At 42.1% G+C, this 25,808-nt stretch overlaps 1 protein-coding gene across 2 annotated transcripts in view; it reads right to left on the bottom strand.

The window, feature by feature from the left end:
* ITGB6 (integrin subunit beta 6) overlaps positions 1-25,808 on the bottom strand; it is a 222,128-nt gene that overhangs the window by 123,279 nt on the left and 73,041 nt on the right. Inside the window, exon 2 of one of the 2 annotated variants that reach the window (XM_073634069.1) lies at positions 6,639-6,715. In XM_073634069.1, coding sequence (XP_073490170.1) covers positions 6,639-6,699 — 61 coding nt within the window. In that variant the 5' untranslated portion in view covers positions 6,700-6,715. Of the gene's footprint in view, positions 1-6,638; positions 6,940-25,808 lie in introns of those variants that run through there. The other variant, XM_073634070.1, reaches the window with a different exon arrangement.

The raw sequence follows: 25,808 nt of genomic DNA, 5'->3' as shown, positions 1-25,808 counted from the left end.
CTAGGTTCGGATAGCTCCGCTCACAGTCACGCCCATCCCGGGCGGGACTACGAGTGGAGCTGAAAGGGAACGAGAGCCGCCGAGAAGAGCCGAGGACCGGCTCTGTGTATTTCGGTGCCATTTTCAAATCGCGGTCGGCGATTTTGAAGCTCAAGATCACAGGATCGCAGGGGATCACAGGATCGCAGGGGAGCGGCGCCATTTTCAAACTGCGAGCTGCAAGGTTGCACTGGGGCAAGGCTGCACTGGGGCAAGGCTGCACTGGGATAAGGCTGCAATGGACACTGGGGAAGGCTGCACTGACAAGGTTGCACTGACAAGGCTGCACTGACAAGGCTGCACTGACAAGGATGCACTGACAAGGATGCACTGACATGGCTGCACTGGGGCAATGCTGCACTGAGAAGGCTGCAATGATGGGCATTTAAATGTAAGTTTTTTTCCCTTAAACTTCGCTCCTAAAAGTTTTTTCCCCTTAAAATTCCCTCCTAAACTTGGGGTGCGTGTTATACGCCGATGCGTGTTATACGCCGATAAATACGGTATTTATTTAATTTATAAGTGGATACATATGTAGCCTTTTTGTATTTGCATTTTTATCTAGATACATGGTCCCGTTGAGAAAGATAAAGGAGACACACATTTGGATGTCTCATACAACCTCGTGCCTCATTTACATACCAGAAGTTTTCCACATTACATTTATATATTTTTTTTTTAACATCCCCCTTTTTTATACACCTTTTTCATACACTATTTCATAGTCAATGTATATATTATTTATTTATGTATTTTATTATAACATTATGTGATATTTTGAATTTATTAATACATCATCATTACTGTCACGGTTGTTCGTTCAACGCGCCAATCATATATTTTCTTTAAAGTTTCACACTGAAAATATATATAAACACACACACATACGTTTCCTTTTCAGTATATATTTTATACTGACATATTCTTCATATTGACATCTACTTATTCATATTCACTATTGTTCACAAGTCATAGAATAATTATTTTCACTATTTATTCATTCCCTTATATTTTTCACTTTTAATTTTTTAAATTTTTTATTTTTTTATTTTTTATCTCAATTCAAATTTCTTTTTAACATTTACAATTTCACTAAGTTCTCTCCCGTTCCCCACACACATTTTAGTATATTTTCACAGTAACCTTTTATTCACAGCACTGGTTGTACACAAATAGGTGCACATACTTCGCACTGCCAGATCACACCTGATATAGATTTGATCATTATTACACAGTCACATGGTTCTGAGTAGAAAATATAAATGTGGTTTCATTCCCTTTTTTTGTTAGCTATGAGTAAGCACCTGGCATAGGTGTGAAACGCGTCAGCTCATTCCCTGTACTTTCTGCCACTGTATTTTGTATGCTCTATGTCCTTGAATTTATAATAAATCAACTTTGAACCACATTTTCCTGGAGTGCGGCTGTCCGGATTTTCTTGCCTACCTTCAACACAAATTTTAAATGTTGGGGCTGCCTCCTGGTAGGTTTTACCCCCATCATGACCAGGATATTTTTTGCTATTCAGCACTGCGCTAATTAAACTGGCAATTTCTTGGTCATGCAACACTATGCAAACAAAATTTATATATTTTTTTTCACAAAAATAGAGCTTTCTTTTGGTAGTATTTAATCCCCATTGGGTTTTTTTATTTTTTGTTATAAAAAGTAAAAAATAGTGAAAATAGTTTCTGCTATAAAATTATGTGTATATCAATTGGTTTATGTGAATGTTATAGCGTCTACAAACTATGGTATATATTTGTGCTAAAACGCCAGAACAGTACAAATACCCCCCAAATTACCCCTTTTCACAATTAGTTTTTTTTTTACATACTTCCACCAGTGCAGTAGAAGGTCATCATATGGCTGGCGGGGCAGTGATCAGGGATACTGACTGGCGATAGTAGGTAAACAAATTTTTAAATCATTTTTTATTCAATTCTTTAAACATGTTTTTCTTTTTATTATTTTTTTTGTTTTTTTTCAAGACTTTTTATTTATTTTTTACATACTCTCATCAGAGTAGTTCATAGTGTTCATGTCCATAGTGACACTGTACTATACTGGGTTGGGGTAATCAGGGATTTGTATTTTTATTTTTTTACACTATAATTGCTTATAACAGTGATGATCACTGTTATAAGCAATAGTTTTAGCTGTCATCTATGGCTTTCATTCATGGCAGCTTGCTTACTACTGTGATCTGTCATTGGTTACAGCTGTGGACCAATAACAGCATCACAATAGTACGCAAAACAGTCATAAATGGATAAATGGAAGCCATTCATGACAGTTTTGTATACATTGCAATCATGTGATCGCTATGATCAATCAAAGGGATCACATGATACCAAGCACCTAGGGAGGCATGACCGTGCGTATGTGTTCAGCAATGTACCAGTACGTCACTCAGCCTGTAGCTACCACCCGCTCTCTAAAAGTACTCTGAGCGAATCTGCAATTGGTTAAGGATTTTCTAAGCATACTAATTACCTGGCTGTGTGTGTTATCAGTATTTTCTATGTCAATGTCCCAGTACAAGCATGATTATTACACAGAGTGCAGTCAGAACTCCCGACTGCAGAGTTGTTCCAAATCAGCACAACAACCAGGCAACTAGCATTTTTACATCAACCACATTTTTGTGATTGATGTAAACAGATCAGGAACTTTTGCCAAGTACACCCGGCCAGTGGTCTTATGACACTACTCAGCACTAAGTGATCCATCCAGGAGCATGTATCTCTGGGGTCCTTGCAAGGTGCCTGGTTCCCTGTTCAGCCGTTTAGGTGAACTATTCTTAAAAACTTTCCCTCCCCCCTCCTCCTATCTTTCCTGTATAAAAAATATCTGTGTACTTATATTTAATCCGGTCTGATCATGTGGTCCAGCAGCTCTGGCTCTCTTGTGTCAGTGAGTGGCTGCTGCAGGGGAGAGGAGGGAGCACCAACAACAGATGGGCCATGGGAGCCTATGGGTGATGTCGAGGCTCCAGGAATTTACAACTGTTGCTGAGCGCTCTCTTACACAGGGCAGCCAGAGCTGCCCGGCCAAGTGACCTGACCTAATTAAAAAGTAAATACACAGATCTTTTTTATATAGGCTACGCAAGATAGCTAGGAGTAGGGGAGGGAATGTTTTTAAAAACAGTTATAGTTAGCCTTTATTACCAATTTATGGCATTTTTATATATTTATTTTTTCTTACTAGTAATGGTGGCAATCTGCGATTTTTAGCTGGACTGCGACATTGCGGCGGACAGCTTGGACACTTTTGATACTTTTTTGGGACCATTGACAATTATACAGCGATCAGTGCTATAAAAATGCACTGATTACTGTGTAAATGTCATTGGCAAGGAAGGGGTTAACACTAGGGCGCAATCAAGGGGTTAAATGGGAGGTGTTTCTAACTGTTTACATTGACAGATCCGCGTTCTGGGTTTCTGTGGAGCAATCGTGGGTGGCCGACGGACATCGCGGCTGCCGGCCACGTGCATCGGCTCCAACATCGTGCTGCATGCGCTACTTAACCCTCTTAAAGAGGCCGACGTACACCTACGGCGATTTGCCCAGGAGAGCCAACCTGCCGCAGTATAATGACGGCGGCTGGTCCTTAAGCGGTTATAACACCTCTGCAGGTAATCCGTTGTTGGGGTACAGTGTAGCATGACCACGCAATTGACATTTAACCACTTGCCAACCAGCAGCCGCAGTTTCACTGCGGCAGAATGGCACGGCTGGGCAAAATGGTGTTATGTTATGTCACTTCGCCCTGTGGCCACTAGGGGCGCCTCCTGCTCTCCCCCAGAGCCGATGCGAGCAGCGATCGCGGGAGCCCGGCGGTGATAGTGACCGCTGGGCTCCCGCGATCGCTGCTGACACACTGAGAACTGGGATCTGTGTGTGTAAACACACAGTTTCGGTTCTCTGAGGGGAGAAGAGGCAGATCGTCTGTTCATACAGAGTATGAACAGTGATATGTCATCTCCCCTACACACTCCCCACCCCCCTTCAGTTAGAACACACACTAGGGAACACAATCAACCCCTTGATCGCCCCCTAGTGTTAACTCCTTCCCTGCCAGTAACATTTTTACAGTAATCAGTGCATTTTTATAGCACTGATCGCTGTATAAATGACAATGGTCCCAAAAATGTGTCAAACGTGTCTGACGTGTCCGCCATAATGTTGCAGTCTCGATAAAAATCGCAGATCGCCGCCATTACTAGTAAAAAAAAAAATAATAATAAAAATGCCATAAAACTATCCCCTGTTTTGTAGATGCTATAACTTTTGCACAAACCAATCAATATACGCTTATTGCGATTTTTTTTTTTTCACCAAAAATATGTAGAAGAATACATATCGCCCTAAACTGAGGAAAAAAATGTGTTTTTTATATATATTTTTGGGGGATATTTATTATAGCAAAAAGTAAAAAATAATGCGTTTTTTTCAAAATTGTCACTCTTTTTTTGTTTATAGCGCAAAAAATAAAAACCCGATAGAACACCTTTGGGATGAATTAGAGCGGAAACTGCGAGCCAGGCCTTCTCATCCAACCTCAGTGCCTGACCCCACAAATGCACTTCTGGAAGAATGCTCAAGCATTCCCATAGACACACTCCTAAACCTTGAGGACAGCCTTCCCAGAAGAGTTGAAGCTGTTATAAATGCAAAGGGTGGGCCAACTCAATATTGAACCCTACGGACTAAGACTGGAATGCCATTAAAGTTCATGTGTGTGTGTGTAAAGACAGGTGTCCCAATACTTTTGACAATATAGTGTATACTAAATCAAGAAGAGGGAAGCAAATTAGAGAATTTCATTGTAATGCCGTGTACACTTGAGTGGACTTTTGACGGACTGAACTCCGAAGGACTTTTTGACAGACTTTCGATGGAGTTCTGATGCAACGGACTTGCCTACACACGATCACGCCAAAGTCCGACTGATTCGAATGTGATGACGTACATCCGGGCTAGAATAAGGAAGTTCATAGCCAGTAGCCAATAGCTGCCCTTGCGTCGTGGGAAAGATTTGAAACATGTTCTATTTCTAAAGTCCGTCTGATTTTTCGACAGCAAAGGTCCGATGAAGCCCACACACGATCGAATTGTCCAGCGGATTCGTTCCATTGGACCTTTGCTGTCGAAAAGTCCGCTCGTGTATACACGGCATTAGAGTTTACATGTACTTTAACCCTGATTTTTGCCCTTAATCTTCACATACCCCTACATTTATACTTATGCAGCGTACACACAGTCGGACTTTTCATCCGGACTTGTCCGACGGACGCTGACGGACCAAATCCGGCGGACAATCCGATCGTGTGTGGGCTTCACCGGACCTTCAGCGGACTTTTCCAGTTGCAAATCTGACGGACTTTAGATTTGGAACATGCTTCAAATCTTTACGCCGTAACTCCGCCGGACCCAGAAATCCGCTCGTCTGTATGCTAGTCCGACGGACAAAAACCGACGCTAGGGCAGCTATTGGCTACTGGCTATGAACTTCCTTATTTTAGTCCAGTGTACGTCATCACGTACGAATCCGTCGGACTTTGGTGTGATCGTGTGTAGGCAAGTCCGTTCGTTAAAAAGTCAGTTGGAAGTCCGTCGAAAGTCCGCTGGAAAGTCTGTCGGACCAGTCTGGTCGAAAAGTCCGCCCGTGTGTACGCGGCCTTAACCTAATCCCAAAATCGAAACGTTTAAGCCTCATTCACACAGCCAAATCGGCCCTGGTGCAGCAGGTATGTTGTGAAAAGCTGCTCCCGGGAACCCAGGTGTGACAGCCAAGGCCACAGAGCCTGTACAAAGCAATGACAGGTTGTCAGAAGCCACAGTTGCCAACCGGTTTTCAGACGTAATCACACAGCCAGCGATTACCTGCAGTTAGGGACCGATGATCCCCCTTGTTTACAAAGAGCTTGAGTCAACAAGCTGGAAACCACAGATGACTGCTGGCTGTGCGATTACATCTGAAAACCAGTGACTGCATAATACAGGCTCTACGGCTGTCTGCGCATACCTGGGCTCGCGGGAACAGTTTTTTGCAACATCTTTGCTTCACCATGACATTCCAGTCTTGTGAATGAGGTTTACAGTGAATATAGCATGATAATAAAATAACAGTAATACAATAAAGACAAAAATAGTATTATCAAAACAAACAAAACTTTATCACAGCAATAAAAGAAAGGCTGTAAAAAGATTACAAAAACTACATTTTTTGTGTGCAAAATGAAACATTTGGCTAATGTTGGCTTGACACACAAACACATAAAACTATTTTATGAATGTCAAATTCACAAATTATGCATTATTGGACGTAATCAATGGAAGGGATATACCGCCCAATCAGTCTCCAGCATTCGCAAAGTGTTTGCAGCCATTCAAGACATTAACATTTCAAAAATATTTAAGCAGAGGGCCTTTCATGGCAGAAGCCTATGTAACAGAAACAGGAAATGGGAAATAATAATAGTAAAAATACAGTGTTGGTCACAATGGGCGTGTATACATTCATCATATCACAGACGCTTTGAATGGTATTTTTACGACCCCCGTGGTAATAATGAACTTCGGTCTTACCTTGTACATGATTTTTCCCATGCAGAAAGAATGCTAAGAGACAAATCAGTTCAATCCCCATTCGTTTTTACTTCTGGCTGGATGTAGAAAAAAAAAATGAGAAAGGAACAATATTAACTAGTCTTCCGCCTTGTAGAGATGAAGTGGGATCTATATGTGGGAACAGGTAATAATCACTAAAATTCCTCGTGAATCGGAAGCAGGAATGGAATGTACTATAATCCACACTAGACAGGCTTGAATGAGCTGAGCAAGAGCTTGTAAGGAATGAGAGAGTCAAGCAGGTAGAAACACCTATCAGCATAACCCCGCCCACTTCCTTGTTATTGCAGGTATCCTTACCTAAGAAAGTGGAGAACAGGGGAAGGCCCCGTGTGACAGCCCTGTACAGTCACTGGCATTTCTCCCTACACGGCTCAAGTTTCTAATCTGAACATCATATTGTTTCATCCTCACAAATCCCTCTAGGAATGTCATCTTCCTTTTATTTTAATTTAATTTAATTTTAATTTTTTAATCATGCTGGAAGACAGATATGATCAGATCTTTGGTGCAGCTGAAGTGACTATCTGGTCTCCTTAGAGGGCGTGCATAATTTTTTTAATACTTGAAGAGTGAATATGGAGGTTGACCGGGTCAAGAAGTCACAGAGATTTATAACAACTGAATAGATGTTCTACTCCTTCCCCATTCTATTAAATAAAAGTGATTTTGCTGCCATCCCTGTCTGTTTTAGGCTTGGTTCAAACTGCCGTGACCTGAAAGTCGAGCGAATTACAGTGCAACTTTCCTAGGCGACTTTGAAGCAACTTCAGGGAATTCCTGTGTAATGTTCCTGTGATATTGGATACAAATCACATCAATTAAGATGAGGATCCGACTTGGAGACAACTTCCATAAAAGTATGTGGGCACAAGTATATAAATACTGTATAATAATAATAATAATAATAACAAGTCGGATAGATGTCGCCTTGAAGTAGTGCAGGAGCCTTTTCTAAAGTCAGAGCGACTTCAGTAGTGCTAATTAAGACAGCTCTCATTGACTAACATGCAATTTCACATGTCATGCGACTTGGGGTCTCACAAGTCGGATCCTAAGTCATGGCAGTGTGAACTGAGCCTTAGGGCTCTTTCACACTGGCGATCCGCCCAATGGGATTTTGCTTTGCTCAGCAGTGGATCGATCCGCTGATCCCCGCTGAGCAGGCGGATGACAGGTCTGTCCACTCACTGTGCAGAGATGGATCTGTCAGAGCCCCGTTCTACTCTATGGAGATGGGATGAAAACGGACAGCCTGTCTGTTTTCATCTCATCCACCAGACAGGATTGGATAGCAGCGGGTGTCAGTGGACATGTCACCGCTGACATCCACCGCTTCATAGGAGTGAATGGAGTGTCCGATTAGGTCCGCCTGAAAAACAGACAGGCCGACCTGATCGGAAAGCCCGTGTGAAAGAGGCTTTAGAGAGTTATTCTATCACTTCCTGTATGTGGAACATTGGGATGGTTTTACTAAAGGCATATAGACTGTGCACTCTGCAGTTGCTCCAGAGCAGGAATCTCCAAACTATGGCCCAAGCTAAGGTGTTGTAAAACTCTGACATTCACAGACATGACTAGGCATGATGGGAATTGTAGTTCCTGAACAACTGGAGGGCCATAGTTTGGAGACCCTTGCTCCAGAGCATAGTAAATCAGGGGCAGTTCTGCTGAATTCCATCATCCAATCATGTGCAAGCATGTGTTTTCTTATTTTAATTACATGTGATTGAGTATTCTTTGCAAAATGAAGCTTCATCTCATTTACTAAGCTCTGGAGCAATTGCACAATCTGTTTGTCTTTAGTAAATCCACCCCAAGGCAAAAAGTGAGGGCAAAAGCAACCCTCTCAGTTCCCAGAAAAATCAAGATAAAAAGTGCCTGACTGCAGCCTCTGTGAACCTCCAGGAGTGTAGTATGCCAATGTCCCTTGAAGCACACCATGGTTCCATCCATCAGTCTCTTATGTCACTACAGGACTCAACAGAGATGTAGAGGTCAGATGATGGAGCCATGTCATGTGCTCATTGAAGTGTTGAATGCCAAAGAGTCTTAAGGAGCATTTAGGGTTGGCTCAAAAGGAGGTTGAGAGAAGTGAGTATAAAAGCTCTTCTTTTGCAGGGACTAAAAAAAAGTTTGGGAAGGAGTTGGCCTTTAACATTCACCAACCCAACTAATAGGGGTGGGTTGAAAAGGCATATGTAAACTGTTAGGAGCTAGCAGGGAACTTAAAAGAGTAACCTTTGAAGCAGAGTGTCAGAGAGGGAGAGCAACAGAATTAGGAGGGTCTGATAAAACCATGAAAAGTCTCCTTTTTGACAGTCCGTTTAAATATTTTTTAACTTGGAAGATTACAGAGATAATAAAAAAAAAATCATATCTGCAATAACTCCTAGGTGTAAAAGACTATCTGGGGAGAGAAGCAAGCCATAACCTTCATCTAGAAGAATATTAGGTTGACAGCATTTTGAAATCACTATTGTCTTTAAAGAACTAAACCTTCCTATCCTTTACAGCCAAGGCAAGCAAAGGCAAGCTCCTATCTTCCTTTGTTTGGTGCTGCACATGGGATCAATTATGACACCAGCCATTTGATGGCTTGACATTTATGAGAACAAGCAACTCTGACAGTTATTATTCATGGCATGCATAACTCTTTAGGAAACAGTTACATTGATGGATTAATTTCCACTTTATGTTTTAAGATTTGTGACAAGCTTTGCTATTATCTTACTTTTTTTGGAAATATTCTCCTAATTGGAAAGTTAATATTGTACTTTTAACACATCTTGTATAGACTAAGTGTTTTGAAATACAAACAAAGAAACAAGAAAAAATGTTGAGTGCATAGTTCTTGTGGAAGAAGGGGTCCATTCATGAAACAGAGAAAAGACGTGATCCTCAGGATCGCGGCTGATCTCTCGTGTATACCAGTTTATGTAGCTGAGATGGGAAGCTGAGAACATGTTCTCGGCACCTTATCACAGAACCCAACCATTCTGTCACAAACGGCCAGTTTGTAAATGTGAGATCTGAAGATCTCACTGGCCGTTACTCTGAAAAATCTCCTTACCGGAGAATCTGGGAGAGAAGCTGGTGCGATTAGAGGAAGAAGACTTCTAAGAAGACTTCTTTCTTCCTATATATCAGCACCAGTGGGTTAAACATTAATATAAATTATATATATATATATAATATATACATATAAACAGGTGCACTCTCATAAAATTAGAATATTATCAAAAAATCTATTTATTTATTGAGTGATATATTTCAAGCATTTATTTCTTTTAATTTTAATGAATATCGCTTACAGCTAGTGAAAACCCAAAATTCAGTATCTCAGAAAATTAGAATATTACATACAGTGCCTTGAAAAAGTATTCATACCCCTTGACATTTTCCACATTTTGTCATGTTACAACCAAAAACGTAAATGTATTTTATTGGGATTTTATGTCACAGACCAACACAAAGTGGCACATAATTGTGAAGTGGAAGGAAAATGATAAATGTTTTTCAAAAATGTTTACAAATAAATCTGTGAAAAGTGTGGCATGTATTTGTATTCAGCCCCCCTGATTCAATACTTTGCAGAACCTCCTTTCACTGCAATTACAGCTGCAAGTCTTTTTGGGGATGTCTCTACCAGCTTTGCACATCTATAGAGTGACATTTTTGCCCATTCTTCTTTGCAAAATTGCTAAAGCTCTGTCGGATTGGATGGAGAGCGTCTGTGATAAACAATTTTCAAGTCTTGCCACAGATTCTCAATTGGATTTGGGTCTGGACTTTGACTGGGCCATTCTAAGACATTAATATGCTTTGATCTAAACCATTCCATTGTAGTTTTGGCTGTATGTTTAGGGTCATTGTCCTGCTGGAAGATGAACCCATGTGCCAGTCCCAAGTCTTTTGCAGACTCTAACAGGCTTTCTTCTAAGATTTCCCTGTATTTGGTTCCATCCACCTTCCCATTAACTCTGACCAGCTTCACTGTCCCTGCTGAAGTAAACCATCCCTACAACATGATGCTGCCACCACCATGTTTCAAGATGGGGATGGTGTGTTCAGGGTCATGTGCAGTGTTAATTTTCCGCCACACATAGCATTTTGCTTTTACACCAAAAAGTTAAATTTTGGTCTCATCTGACCAGAGCACCTTCTTCCACATGTTTGCTGTGTCCCCTAAATGGCTTCTTGCAAACTGCAAACAGGACTTCTTATGGCTTTCATTCAATAATGGCTTTCTTCTTGCCACTCTTCCATAAAGGCCAGATTTGTTGAGTGCACGACTAATAGTTGTCCTGTGGCAGATTCTCCCACCTCAGCTGTGGATCTTTGCAGCTCCTCCAGAGTTACCATGGGCCTCCTGGCTGCTTCTCTGATTAATGATCTCCTTGCCCGGCCTGTCAGTCTAGGTGGAGGGCCATGTCTTGGTAGGTTTGCACTTGTGCCATACTCTTTCCATTTTCGGATGATGGATTGAACAGTGGCCTGTGAGATGTTCAAAGCTTAGGATATTTTTTACACCCTAACCCTGCTTTAAACTTCTCCACAACTTTATCCCTGATCTGTCTGGTGTGTTCCTTGGCCTTCATAATGCTGTTTGTTCACTAAAGTTCTCTAACAAACCTCTAAAGGCGTCACACAGAACATCTGTATTCATACTGAGATTAAATTACACACAGGTGGACTCTATTTACTAATTAGATGACTTCTGAAGGCAATTGGTTCCACTAGATTTTAGTTAGGGTTATCAGAATAAAGGCGGCGGAATACAAATGCACACCACACTTTTCACATATTTATTTATAAACAAAATCAAAAACCATTTATCATGCCTTCCACTTCACAAGTATGTGCCACTTTGTTTGGTCTATCACATAAAATCCCAATAAAATACATTTACGTGTTTGGTTGTAACGTGACAAAATGTCGAAAACTTCAAGGGGTATGAATACTTTTTCAAGGCACTGTAAGACCAATAAAAAAAGGCTTTTTAATACAGAAATGTTGGCTTACTGAAAAGTATGACCATGTACAGTATAGTATGCACTCAATACTTGGTCAGGGCTCCTTTTGTATGAATTACTGCATCAAAGCAGCGTGGCATGGAGGTGATCAGCCTGTGGCACTACTGAGGTGTTATGGAAGCCCAGGTTGCTTTGATAGTGGCTTTCAGCTTGTCTACATTGTTGGGTCTGGTGTCTCTCATCTTCCTCTTGACAATACCCCACAGATTCTCTATGGGGTTTAGGTCAGGCAAGGTTGCTAGCCAATCAAGCAAAGTGATACCATGATCACTAAACCAGGTATTGGTACTTTTGGTAGTGTGGGAAGGTGCCGAGTCCTGCTGGAAAATGAAATCAGCATCTCCATAAAGCTGGTCAGCAGAGGGAAGCATGAAGTGCTCTAGAATTTCCTAGTAGAGGGCTGCGCTGACTTTGGACTTGATAAAACACAGTGGACCAACACCAGCAGATGACATGGCTCCCCAAATCATCATTGACTGTAGAAATTTTACACTGGACTTCATGCAACTTGGATTCTGTGCCTCTTCACTCTTCCTCCAGACTCTGGGACCTTGATTTCCAAATGAAATGCAACATTTTCCACAGTCTGTGATAATTTGGGGAGCCATGCCATCTGATCCAAGAGTCACATAGGATGGCAGCATCCAATAGGATAGCTCCCCAAGTGACCCAGGAAACCATAGAGGAACCCTGTTCCTCTGGACTTCTTCAACAACAGTGCCCCAGCGTAAGAGTGTCACCTGTTGTGGAGAAAGTAGACTGCATCTGCCTACACACTGCTGGAACGGAAGAGATCAGGTAAGTAAAACTGCTCTTATCAGTGCCTTTACCCCCCCCCAGCCCCCACATATACTTATCTGAGTCCTGTATCGATCCAGCACTGTACTTGACTGGAGGTCTTCTCTCCTCTCTCCATTCTCCCACAGGCTTGGCTGAGAGCAGAGGGAGCCGCTGTTAGTAAAATCAGTTGAGGAAGAGCAGGGGACGGGGCTGAGACACACTGTGTTTGTCAATAGACACCCAGAGCCCAGCTAGGGAGCGAGCCTGTATGTGTGCTTCCATAGGAAGCAGCTTCTTATGGAGGAGCCTATTCCTACTATTACTTTACTCACACCATGGATATGTAACTTTTAGTAAGTCTCCACAAGTTTAGTACGTGAACCATGGCACAGTTTGACAAGGGATTATGATAATACAATAAACATGTATACCTCTGTCAAAATCTCCTCTGTTTTATAAACATGATCCCCTTCTCGGCAGGGGATCCAAGAAAGGGAATACTATTGCACAGAGTAGGTAAATATAGCATGTTTTTTTATTTTCGGGAAAAAAATTAAACTTTAACCCTTGCCGTGCAGGCACAGTCTCACTGCCAGGGAGTACTTTTAAGTTTTCTGGAATTCAGCTTAAAAGCCAAATGGAATTTTTAGGTTACTTAGTAAATCAACAAAATAGATGCCAGGTGCACCAAGACATAAGGTGTTCAAGGTCCTAAACTGTATTTAGAAATCAGCCACAACAGAGTAGAAAAGCCGATCCACTGCAGAGAAGGACCCTGCCTTCCTGTATGGTAGCAGTGGACTGACACACCCTCTTATGAGTCAAACTAGTCAGCAAAGCTCATTCTGTCCTCTGATTGGAGAGCTCCAGCTCTAACTCAACAGGGGGCATGTGGGACCTCTACAGAGAGAACAAGGGTTCCAGCACAGGTTTTTCTAATCAGGTTGTGGCTTTCTAAGGCGTAGTTTACATGCATTGCTCTTCAGAGGGCAGCACAAGTGAAAACGAGGACTTAAAGTGGTGTTCCGGCCGAAATTATACTTTTTAAATAAAAATACCCCTATAATACACAAGCTTAATGTATTCTAGTAAAGTTAGTCTGTAAACTAAGGTCTGTTTTGTTAGTTTATAGCAGTAGTTTGTTATTTTATAAACTTACAGCAGGCCGTGGCCATCTTACGTCTGGGCATCTGAAGCCAGACTGTATTTCTTCCTAGATCTCATCCTTGCAGATCTCGCACATGCTCAGTGCAGCACAAGCAGTGTAATAGGTTTCAGGTCAGGTTTCCATAGCAACAGCAGTGTCAGAGGAAGTTGCCGCCCCTTCCCAGAAGGCATTGCAAACAGGAAATGATGCGATGGGCCGCGGCCAGGGAGGAGGAAGTGAAAAATGAATACAGCAGATATACAGTAAGTGCTGAGAAAAAAAAATTAAAAATATCCAATTCGTTTACAGTGCACAGTTTAATGAGGGATGCTCAAGAGTTGTAAAAGTGGGTGGAACTCCACTTTAAGAAAAGAAACTTGAAGAAATTGATGCACCTGAATGTATTTAATAGACACTGAAAGTTCAGTTGGCTTTACTATTCGATCCTTGTGAGACCTTTAATTTACAGACTTCCCACATTGTTCCTTCTTTCGGAAAACAAGCTGCAGAACAAGTGATTTAGCCGATACTTGGCCATGATCACAGATACGGAGCCTATTAACGCATTTGTCAACCGATAACTCTGAACTAACTGAGAATAAAGAGCCTGACAGGGTGGAACATTCTGGGCAGATCTTAAAGATATACAGATGAAAAGCTAATGGATTTCCTGCATGCAGGGAGAGGTTACCTTTCACTTATTCTTTCAATGGAACCTTCCTGGAAAGATGATTCTACAAGACTTTTATTAAAGAGACACACCAATAAAAAAAAATTTTGGTGGTTATAATGGCGACTGCCTATCTGTGAAATGACTTTCATTCCTGAGCAGTTAGTCCTTTCTTTCTCAGTGTCCTTCAAACATTATGGCTGCTTTTGTAAAGTCAGACACTCCCATTTTTTTATTGATATTTTCTTTTCATTGATAATCTCACATTCTTTTATTTAATTTTGGATAGAGTGGAGAAGGGTTAGAACCTCTGTCTGAATTTTTCTTAATTGCACCTCCACCCATCAGCACCTGGAGCACCAACATCTGCTGTACCACAAGTGTCTTTTATGGAGTATCAATAAATTTGGAGATATTTAGGCGCATGTATGGAGTTGCGGATTGTCTTCTTCTACTAATGGGGTTAGGTGTGGCGCAATTTAAAAAAGGGTTGGGGACTTGTGCATTTCTTGTGGGTACAGCAGCTCATTCAAATAACTGAGCTGCTGTACCTGCTTTGTGTGCATGCAAATGCATAGCACTGGTGTGAACCAGGGCTTATTCCTTGTCAGGACAAGAGTACACAGAAAAAAATGAGAGCAGTGATCACCAAAGTACAGCCCATGGCCCACTATAATGTTTTATCTGCCCCGCTGCTGATATGCACAGTCTCTGCCTCCCCCCAAAAGCTGACGTGCAGTGCCTCTGCTCCCCCACCTCCCCAAACAGTAAGGGAGGGCTCTCATGGCAACCTTGAAATAATTACTCTGATGAAGACCCTGATGTAAGAGGTGACTTAGGGAAGCTAGGGAAGTGATGGGGGACTCTTTTGTGGGATCTCCAATTTAAGGTGGGACACTCAATGTGTCTCTAATGTAAGGTGGGACACTGATGGGTACTCTGATGTTAGCAGGTACATTGATGTGGACCCAGATGTAAGGAGGGACACTGATGGGGGACCTAATGTAAGAGGGGACTCTGTTGAGAAGGGTGCAGGCTGAATTTATTTTTGTTTGCTCTTTATTAATGGCTTATATTTGTACCCTTGTACTGAAAAATTGGGAGACTCCTGGCCAAGACATACACTTTTACCAATTGTGTCTCCCCTCTTTATTTGCCTAAAACTCTACCAACACACTAACTCAAAAATATAACACACATGCAGCTTGCAATATGCTGTCTTCTCACTGCGTATTGTCTAAATAAAATATGCTAAGATTATGAATCCTTTCTGCAGATTGCATACTTGCTTTACATTCCATGTATAAGCCACATATTTCCTAATGGTATGTACATACCAGAGCAGTAGATGTACAATGTAGATAAGACGCAGGCCTCCAAGGGAAGGGGATCATGTTTATAAAACAGAGGAGATTTTGACAGAGGTATACATGTTCATTGTATTATCATAATCCCTTGTCAAACTGTGCCATGGTTCACGTACTAAACTTGTGGAGACTTCCTCAAAGTTACATATCCATGGTGTGAGTAAAGTAATAGTAGGAATTTGATTAGATGAATCAGTTAGTAGGGACTTTAGAAATGCTTTGGATACTCCTAGTTTAGAGCAGGCTGCTAGGCTAATTTAGTTAGCGCCTCTGTAATCATTGGAGCTGGGTTTGATTGCTTTGGGCTGTTCAATGTCAGGCTGCTGTTCTGCTACTTACCGCTGTCTTCTGGAGATCTAGAGTGCAGAGTCCCAGGGTCCAGCCTTGTAAAGTAGACCCCCTGTGCTGGGGGCTCTGCCTTTGGGGCAGAGAGAGAGCTAGAGAGGAGAAGCCTGAGCATTCCTTTTGGAGACATTGAGGTCCCTGCTAGGCTTAGCTGGGGGGCCTACTGAAGAGAGCCTGGATGAAAGACTGAATAGAGCCAAGAGAGCAGTTGTAAGAAAGCTCCACTATTCTGGGACAAAGTAGGTTTGATCCTGCTACACAGTGGGGAAGTGACTGTGCAAGCAAGTGCAGCCAAAAGTTGTGAAAGACAGCCAAGAGTTTGCAATACTGCCTGAGTGTGCCCAGTGCAGCCAGGAGCTGTGCAATACAGCAAGGAGCTGTACAAGTCAGCCAAGAAACAGTATAGTGCATAAGGTTGTGAAATACAGCCTACATTTTGTACAGAGCAGCCAGAAGCTTAGCAAGTCCTCTAGTTCTACAGTTTAGGGTATCCCATGCTCTCCACCCCTATCCAAGTTCCTGTTCAATAAAACCCTAAAAAGAAACCCCCAGACTGATTCTTGAGCCAAAGGAAGAATGCTGAAAATGCCTTGTGCCTGGCAGAGCATACTATGAGTGGGGGAAATAGGCCCAAATTACCAGCGGCTCCTGCAGGGTAGTGCTATGCTTGTAGTGAGTCACATTACAGGTAACTTCACCTACGGCATCCAGTTATGGCTTATGGCGAAGAGCCATTCATTTTCTGTTTCGAGAAGTTTTTTTAGGAAACAACAAAAGAAAATGTCAATACAAATGGTACAAAGAAATCTTAGTCTAAATAGAATGTAAGATAAAGCATAGCTAGGGCTCATTATACATACTTATGCATGCTCTTGTATGTGGGGGAAGCTGGCTCTTGTATGTGGGAGAAGCTGGCATATGGAATTTTTTTGGTGTGAAATGGTTTATAAGGTAGAGAGAGAAGATAAGCAACAGAAATTAGGAGAGCAGGTGAAGGAGAAAAGGGGAAAGGCCAACTTGGGCTCAGAGGGACCCCACAAACACCTCTCCACGCAAGTTATTCCCTTTCAATCTCTTTTTGAAGTTAACGCTGCAAGCTTAGAAAGCTTCTATCGAAACAGGTGTCTGATGTGTGCAATAGCCCTGGACCGAAAGTGAGGCTTGGTTCTGATGGACGTACAATGGAGTGTGTCTTCCTTCAAAGGAGTTGATCTGTGACGAAGGTATAGTGTATATGGACCTGGTTATGGTCCTAGGCTGCTACCTCTCTGATTGTGACAAAAGGAGCACATTAAACTCTGTGGTGGGTATTGAGGAGTGCCTAGTACAAATGTTCATATTACTTGGAGGTCTTTTTGAAGCATTTATTGGTTAAGAGCAGGGGTCCTCAAACTACGGCCCTCCAGTTGTTCATGAACTACAATTCCCATCATGTCCCAGTCATGTCTTTGAATGTCAGAGCTTTACAATGCCTCATGGGATGTGTAGTTCCAAAACAGCTGGAGGGCCATAGTTTGGAGACCCCTGGTTAAGAGCATCAAATGTAGCTAATATTGAGGAGCACTTAGTACAAAAGTTCATGCCAGTTAGAGGTCTTTTTTAAAAGTTTACTGGTTAAGAGCATCAAATACAGTCAACCTTCGCTGTATTTGATGCTCTTACCAAATTAACATGTCAAAAAGGCCTTTTAAATTATACTAACCTTTGTACTAGGCTCTCCTCAATGCTGGCTACATTTGATGCTCTTAACCAATAATCGTTTCAAAAAGACCTCCAAGTCATATGAACTTTTGTACTTGCCACTCCTCAATACCCACTGCAGAGTCCATCAAATAGGTTGAAGGTAATTATCTATCCATGAGCTGGCGGTGTGGACAAGGGTGTTCCCATGCCCTGTACACACGATAGGATTTTCCGACAACAAAATCCATGTTTTTTTTCCGACGGATGTTGGCTCAAACTTGTCTTGCATACACACGTCACAAAAATCTTGTCAGAAATTCCGAACGTCAAGAACACGGTGATGTACAACACGTACGACGAGCCTATTAAAATGAAGTTCAATAGCCAGTGCGGCTCTTCTGCTTGATTCTGAGCATGCGTGGAATTTTGTGCGTTGGAATTGTGTACACATGATTGGAATTTACGACAACGGATTTTGTTGTCGGAAAATTTGAGAACCAAGTCTCAAATTTTGTGTGACAGAAATTCCAATGGAAAATGTCCGATGGAGCCCACACACACACCGTCAGAAAATCCTATCGTGTGTATGGGGCATTAGGGTCCTAATAGATATGGGGCAGCCATGGGCACTTAGACAGCAGCCCCAGTCCAGAAAAATAAGGCACTCAGAAGAACATCACAATAACCTTGCAATTAAACTGCTTGCACCACACCTTATGCTAATCTTTGTTTCTAATTTACATAGCTATTGAATAAACTAATACTTGGACATAATAATGATGACATAAATGAAATAAAAAAACAACTGCTTTGAAAAAAAATAAACAAACAATGCAGGTAATTTTTGGCATGCAGTAATTTATTAAGATTGACAGATTCTCAAACTTGTCTACCTAATTTAGTTATAAGGGGTTGAGAGGCAAGATACACCTACTGGTGAAGATGTGGGAATGAATATACAAGAAAATAACATAACTGAAGAAAAACAAAGATTAAAATATATTTGTTTACAGGCTCATTCTTGGGATGGCAGCAACAATTCTTGCACAGGGAACCTGGAGCACTCAGTAGAAAACCCTTGGTAGGTTCTATGGGTTCCAGGAGCTAGCAGCTGGGTATGGAGAAATGTAGGCATTGTGTCATACAGTTTAGTGTTTCCTTAAAGTGATTGTAAAGGCAGAAGGTTTTTTTTTTTTTAATCTTAATGCATTAACAGCTTGCCGACCAGCCGCCGCTGGGCGAAACTACCTTACATCGCTTCGCCTTTTAGCCACTAGGGGCGCGCGCGTGTGCCAGGAGCTGATGCGAGTGCCCCGTGATCGCTCGTGACAAGGGAATAGAGACTGATCGTGTATTCGTACAAAGTATGAACACCGATCTATCTCTTCCCCTAGCTAGTCCCATCCCCCCTACAGTTAGAACACAGTGAGGGAACACAGTTAACCCCTTGATCGCCCCCTAGTGTTAACCCCTTCCCTTCGATAGCACTGATCGCTGTATAGTTGTCAATGGTCCCAAAAATGTGTCAAAAATGTCCGATCCTCTGCCGCAATATCGCAGTCCCGAAAAAAATTGCAGCTCTCCACCATTACAAGTAAAAAAAAAAATAATAATAAAAATGCCATGAATCTATTCCCTATTTTGTAGACGCTATAACTTTTCCGCAAACCAATCAATATATGCTTATTTCTTTTTTTTTTTTTACCAAAAATATGTAGAAGAATATATATCGGCCTAAACTGAGGGAAAAAAATGTTTTTTTTTGTTAAAAATGTGGGAAAAATGTGGGATATTTATTATAGCAAACAATAAAAGATATTCTGTTTTTTTCAAAATATCTTTTGTTTATATCGCAAAAAATAAAAAACACAGAGGCGATCAAATACCACCAAAAGAAAGCTCTATTTGTGGGAAAAAAAGGACGTCAATTTTGTTTGGGTACAGTGTCGCACGACCACGCAATTGTCAGTTAAAGCGACGCAGTGCCGCTTCACAAAAAAATGGCCTGGTCATAGAGCAGTCAAATCTTCCGTGGCTGAAGTGGTTAAGATAAAATGCCTTCTGTGTGCAGCAGCCCCCCTAGTACTTATGTGAGCCCCATCTAGATCCAGCGATGTTGTAGGAATGTCTTGACTGCCCGGGACTCAACTCCTCATTGGCTGAGACAGCAGCGCAGCGACATTGGCTCCCATTGTTGTCTATCAAAGTCAGTCAGCCAATGAAAAGAGAAACGAGCGGGGCCGGGCTGCAGCTCAGTGTCTGAATGGACACAGGGATCTGTGACTCTGCTCGGGTGTCCCCATAGCAAGCTGCTTGCTGTGGGGGCACTCAACAGGAGGGAGGGACCAGGAGAGCCGAAGAGGGACCCGAGAAGAGGAGGATCCAGGCTGATCTGTGCAAATCCACTGCAACAGGACATGTTTGTTAATTTTACCTAAAAAACCCCCAAGACTTTAGTATCACTTTAACCATCTTCAAAGGGATGCTTCGCTTAGAGGTGGTAGTGGGTCAAAGTTCTACTGGTCACCTATGACTGTGAGAACATTTCTTTTTGAGGAAAAACAAATGACAGGTAAATGTAGGAATACCCAAATTTTGGTCTTTTCCCTTCATATAGTAAAAAAATAAAAATCTCAGTGACTATAAAAGTAGATCTAAAGTCAAAAGGTTTTTTTTTTAAACCTTAATGCATTCTGTGCATTAAGGTTTAAAAAAACCTCTAAAACCGCGTACACACGAGCGGAATGCCCGACAGAAAATGTCAGACGGAAGCTTTTCATCGTCTATTCTGATCGTGTATGTATGCCTCATTGGATTTTTTTTGTTGAAAGTTCTGACGGACCTAGAAATGGAACATGTTCTAAATATTTCCGATGGAACCAATTCCTATCGGGAAAACCGCTCATCTGTATGCTGTTCCGACGGACCAAAAACGACGCATGCTGTGAAGCAAGTACGAGACAGAAGCTATTGGCTACTGGCTATTGAACTTCCTCTTTCTAGTCCCATCGTAGGTGTTGTACATGTATGCAAGACCGCTTGAGCCGAATTCCGTCGGGGTTCCGTCGGAGAAACTTTTGGAGTTTATTCCGACAGCAAAACCGTTCGTGTGTACAAGGCATAATACCTATATCGATCCAGCACTGTGCCCATCTACAGTTGTGCTGCCTTTTCTCCCTCGTCTCACAGGGCAGATTGATAGCAGTAGAAGCCATTGGCTCCTGCTGCTGTCAATCAAATCCAGTGAAGAGGGAGCTGTGGGTGGGGCTGAGCCACGCTGTGTGTGCCTAGGGTAGGGTGACCAGACATCCCCAGTTTCTGGGGACAGTCCCCGAATTGAGGACACTGTCCCCAGACCAAGTCTGTCCCCAGTTTTGTCCCCAGATTGGATTTGAACAGGGGCTGGGGCAGATTCAAAGACAGCCCATGCAGAATAAAAATCTGATTTGCACCCCCCTCTCCTCTGCCGCTCCTACTAGCTTATGGGAGTTTATTTTTTTCCATTATCTGTTCCCCTTTTTGATGATCATGTGCTGGTCAGAGCAGAGGGAGTATTTCTTCAGTTTGGGGCGCATGCCGATTCAGCTTCACTGGCATGTTCTTCTGCCTTGGCTCAAGTCCTGGCCTGCTTATCTCCTTGCCTTCCCTGGTGGAGTGATCTTCGCTGCTCCCCACCCAGTAGTAGCCGGGGCCCGAAGAGTAAAGGCCCCATACACACTATCAGATTTTCTGCTGATTTTTGTCTTCAGATTTACCAAAACCATGTAGTGCAAAGGCCTGCCTGATTGCATACAAATTGAAACTCCTAAGGTTTGACCTCATATTATATGGTTTTGGTAAATCTGAAGGAAAAAATCAGCAGAAAATCTGATAGTGTGTATGTGGCTTTAGACTTGACAGGATGTGAGGTGGCAAAGAGTCTTCGATTACTGCCAAGTAAAAAAAAAATATGTCCCCGGATTTCATTTTAAAAATCTGGTCACCTTAGCCTATGGACGCACACAACCCAGTACAGGTGTGAACCCGCACGTGTGCCTACATATGGTGGCACACAGAAAAGGGGAGGAGCCAACAGTGCTAGTGGGGAACCCCAGAAAAGGAGGTTTGGGGCCGCTCTGTGCAAAACCCTTGCACAGAACAGGTAAGTATAACATGTTTATTATTTTGATCAAAAAAGTTTACAACCGCCAAAAGAAATCCCTATCTGTCAAAAAAAAATGGCATAAAGCTCATTTGGGTGCAGTGTTGCATGACCGAGTGGTTGGCGATCAAACTATCACAACATTGAAAACTGAGAAATGGCCTGGTAATAAAGGGGAATATACATGCTGGTATTCAAGTGGTCAAAAGTGCAGATAAGGGTACCTTTGTTCTTCATTTGAAACAGCACAACATAGACATATAAACTCATTGTTTTATCAAAGGGTTTCCAAGGCTGGAGGTGCCTGCATGGTGAAGCCCAGACTGAGAATCAGAGGCCGGCTGTACCGCACTGAATGAAGATGAACAGCTTCAAGTAATAGGCTCACATGCATACATGACTGTGCTTGCTCACGTGAATGTGCATGGATGTGTGAGAGAGCCCTAATTTGATTTTGCTTGCAAGAGACAGTCTAAATATTGTTCATAGAACCGGTATCTATGTTACTGTTTTGGTTTTTGAGAATTTACCTTGGTTACATGGAATAGAAAATTTGCAGTTGTATGGATTATCTGAATTATTTAAAGTCTTTCGAGTGAGGTGTTCTTCTGTAGGAAGCCTAAATATGGGCTTAGCTGACATCTGCAAGACATATTGCTGCATGTACCAGCATGTTGAGTTTTTTTTTTTTTCTACAATTACAAAGTGAATTTACACGCAGGTACACATAGATCCACATAATGCTATCATCAATTACATTTTATGTAACTGAGCTGGTATGCATTCGTAATTAATCAAAAAGTACACTTTGGAGAAAACATAGACACTCTAGATATATTCAGTAGAGTTAATTTTTATTAAAATTAATCAGATCTTTTTTTTTTAATTGAACTGCAGACAGATATGAAATACAAATGTATGCAGCTCTGTAATCATTATTGTATCAGTAAACATATTTATTTAAAAAAAAATACCTTAAAGTGGTTGTATACCCTAATTTGTAATTTTTACCTACAGGTAAGCCTATAATAAGGCGTACCTGTAGGTAAAATTAATATTTCCTAAACCTGTATGATTTAGGAGATATTAACGCAGAGGGCAAGATGTCAGCTTCCTCAGCGTGGACAGGGCTGCGATACGGGGGCTTCGATCTAAGGGCCCTTTCACACTGGGGCGGGGGCAGCGTCAAAGCGCCGCTATTGTAAGCGGCGCTTTACCGTCGGTATTCGGCCTCTAGTGGGGGCGGTTTTACCCCCCCGCTAGCAGCCGAGAAAGGGTTAAAAACCACCGCAAAGCGCCTCTGCAGAGGCGCTTTGCCGGCAGTATAGCTGAGGATCAATGTATCACTGAGGATCAGTGTTACAACAGCGAATATTCAATCGCTGTTGTAGCACAGCTAGGTGGTATCGGAGCGCACTCCGTGCCCACCTATATTGAAGCCTAATAGAACCTCTGGCTCTAATCAGTGCTTCAAAAAAACAGCCCCCCCACATTGGAATTCATGCGCCGGTTTCCTGAAAGGGGCTGGACGCATGAATGGGGGGCAGCGATGGACAGGGGCCCTTAATGGACGGGCTGCCCCTGATAATGACCCAAAGCACACAGTAAAAATGAGCACACAGTGGATGAAGGAGAAAAAAGGTGAATGTCCTTGCATAGCCTAGTCAGAGCCCAGACTTAAACTCCATTGAAAATCTGTGGAATGACTTGAAGACCGCAGTCCACAAATGGACACCATCAAATTTACCTGAACTTGAGCAATTCTGCAAAGAAGAGTGGGCAAATATTGCAAAGTCTAGATGTGGAAAGTTAGTAGAGACATATCCCAACAGACTAAAGGCTGGAATTAAAGCAAAAGGTGGTTCAACAAAAAATTGACATAAGGGGGTGTCCTTTTTCCAACTCAGTGATTCTGCTTTTGATTTTTTTTTTTCTGACATGTTAGTGTTATATCTTTCACTTGGATGTTATAAGTTGCACTGAGTAAATACAGCTGGATAAAACAAAAACTGTGTCTGTCTTCATTTCAGGCTCCAAAGCAAAGGGGGGAGATTCTTTTCTATACCCACTGTATGTGAGAAATGTCAAAATTGGCCCAGTTTTGAAGTGGTTAAACTCTAGGCTTCGGCTGGACAGAGCTCGATGGTGCTCTGAGTCTAGAATTCTTTTGTGCCTAGAACGTGCGTATTGCAATGTATGAGATTTTTCTCAAACCAGCCCTGCTGTTGACAGCCTGTAAAACTTAATGCTGCAGCTGGACGGGGCTTGATGGGTTTTAATGGTGCACCGAGTGTTAATAACAATTAGGGCAACATGCACTGTAAACTGGGGGTGTTTAGCTCTTGTGGTAGAGGCGTTTGTCAAGTCAGCACTTCGGGTTAAGGGGACAGCAGCCCTATTAATCGTTTCCCAACCACCCCATAGCAGCTTACATGCTGTGCTGAATTACATATGATATATATATATATATATATATATATATATATATATATATGTGATTCTGCATTTCCGGGTTTTGGGCGTGAGTACTCGCCGCCAGTGGCTGGCTCCCGCTGTGATCTTACACAGCGGGAGCTGATCAGCGGGTCCCAAGGGCTCAATGTCCACTAGGAACCACCAATCGTCCATTAAACAAGGCAGATCTGTTAGTACAGAAGACATGGATCCTGTGTTTCTGTTTAAGCAGAAACACTGATCCATGTCTTCCACTAGTAAAAGCACCTCCCCCACAATAGTAAAGCACAGGTCAGGCACACAGTTAAAACTTTGATCGCCCCTGATGTTAACCCCTTCCCAGCCAGTGTCATTAGTACAGTGACAGTGCATATTTTTATCAATGATGACTGTAATAATGTCACTGGTCCCCAAAAAATTGTCAAAAGTGTCAGGTGTCCGATTTGTCTGCCGCAATAATCCCATAGTTTGTAGACGCTATAACTTTTGCACAAACCAATCAATATACGCTTATTGGGATTTTATTTACCAAAAATAGGTAGCAGAATAAATATTGGCCTAAATTGATAAAGAAATGAGATCTTTTACATTTTTTTTATTAGAGCAGAAAGTAAAAAATATTGTTCTTTTTTTCAAAATTGTCGGTTGTTCTTTGGCTCTAGCGCAAAAAAAAGTAAGAGGTGATCAACTAGCACCAAAAGAAAGCTCTATTTGTGGGAAAAAAGGACATATATCTTATTTGGGTACAGCATTGCACGACCCCGCAACTGTCACTTAAAGTAACACAGTGCTGTATCGCAAAAAAATGGCCTGGTCAGGAAGGGGGGTAAGCCTCTCGGAGGTCAGGTGTTTAAAAAGAATCAGGAAGTCCAGATAACATAAAGTTTCCCACGTAGGTGTCCACTTCAGCAAAATACAAACAATGGAAAACGCCAAGCCACCCGGCTCTTAAAGCTCACTCTGCCTCGGCCACAGTACTCCACTGCACAGGTTCACTCTTAAGCCTCTAGGAAGAGGTTCTCTTGATACCTCAGGCACTTTCACTCCTCCAAGACTCACAGATTCCTCTGGTCATCTGGACTCTCTTCCGGTTGCCTCATTTCTAGTCTCTTAAACTTGTAGTCTCCCAGACTTTCTCAGCTGGCCCACTCCTCTTGTTGGACGAGCCCTGTTGATGTCATTGTGTTACCCACAAACTTCAATTTTAAGCGCTTGATCCACTTTCTAAATGTGAGTCTTTCACAATTTTCTTCTAATACATTGTACGTTTATACGGATTCACACTGGAGTATTTTCTTTTTTGGTCATGCTAATTTGAACACTTGAGAGGATTTGGTCTGACAAGTTGGCTGCTTCTGAAGACCTCTTCTTGGTGACATCTCTTGACCAATTGGATTGCCTTACAACAGGCATGTCCAAAGTCCGTCCCGCGGGCCAATTGCAGCCCGCATTCCAGTTTTGAACGGCCCACCTGGTTATTTGGACATATATATCTTTTGTGGCCC

This window comes from Aquarana catesbeiana, linkage group LG06 (genome assembly GCF_042186555.1).
Source record: "Aquarana catesbeiana isolate 2022-GZ linkage group LG06, ASM4218655v1, whole genome shotgun sequence".
Classification (NCBI taxonomy): domain Eukaryota; kingdom Metazoa; phylum Chordata; class Amphibia; order Anura; family Ranidae; genus Aquarana; species Aquarana catesbeiana.
This window is presented reverse-complemented; position numbering and strand designations above follow the sequence as displayed.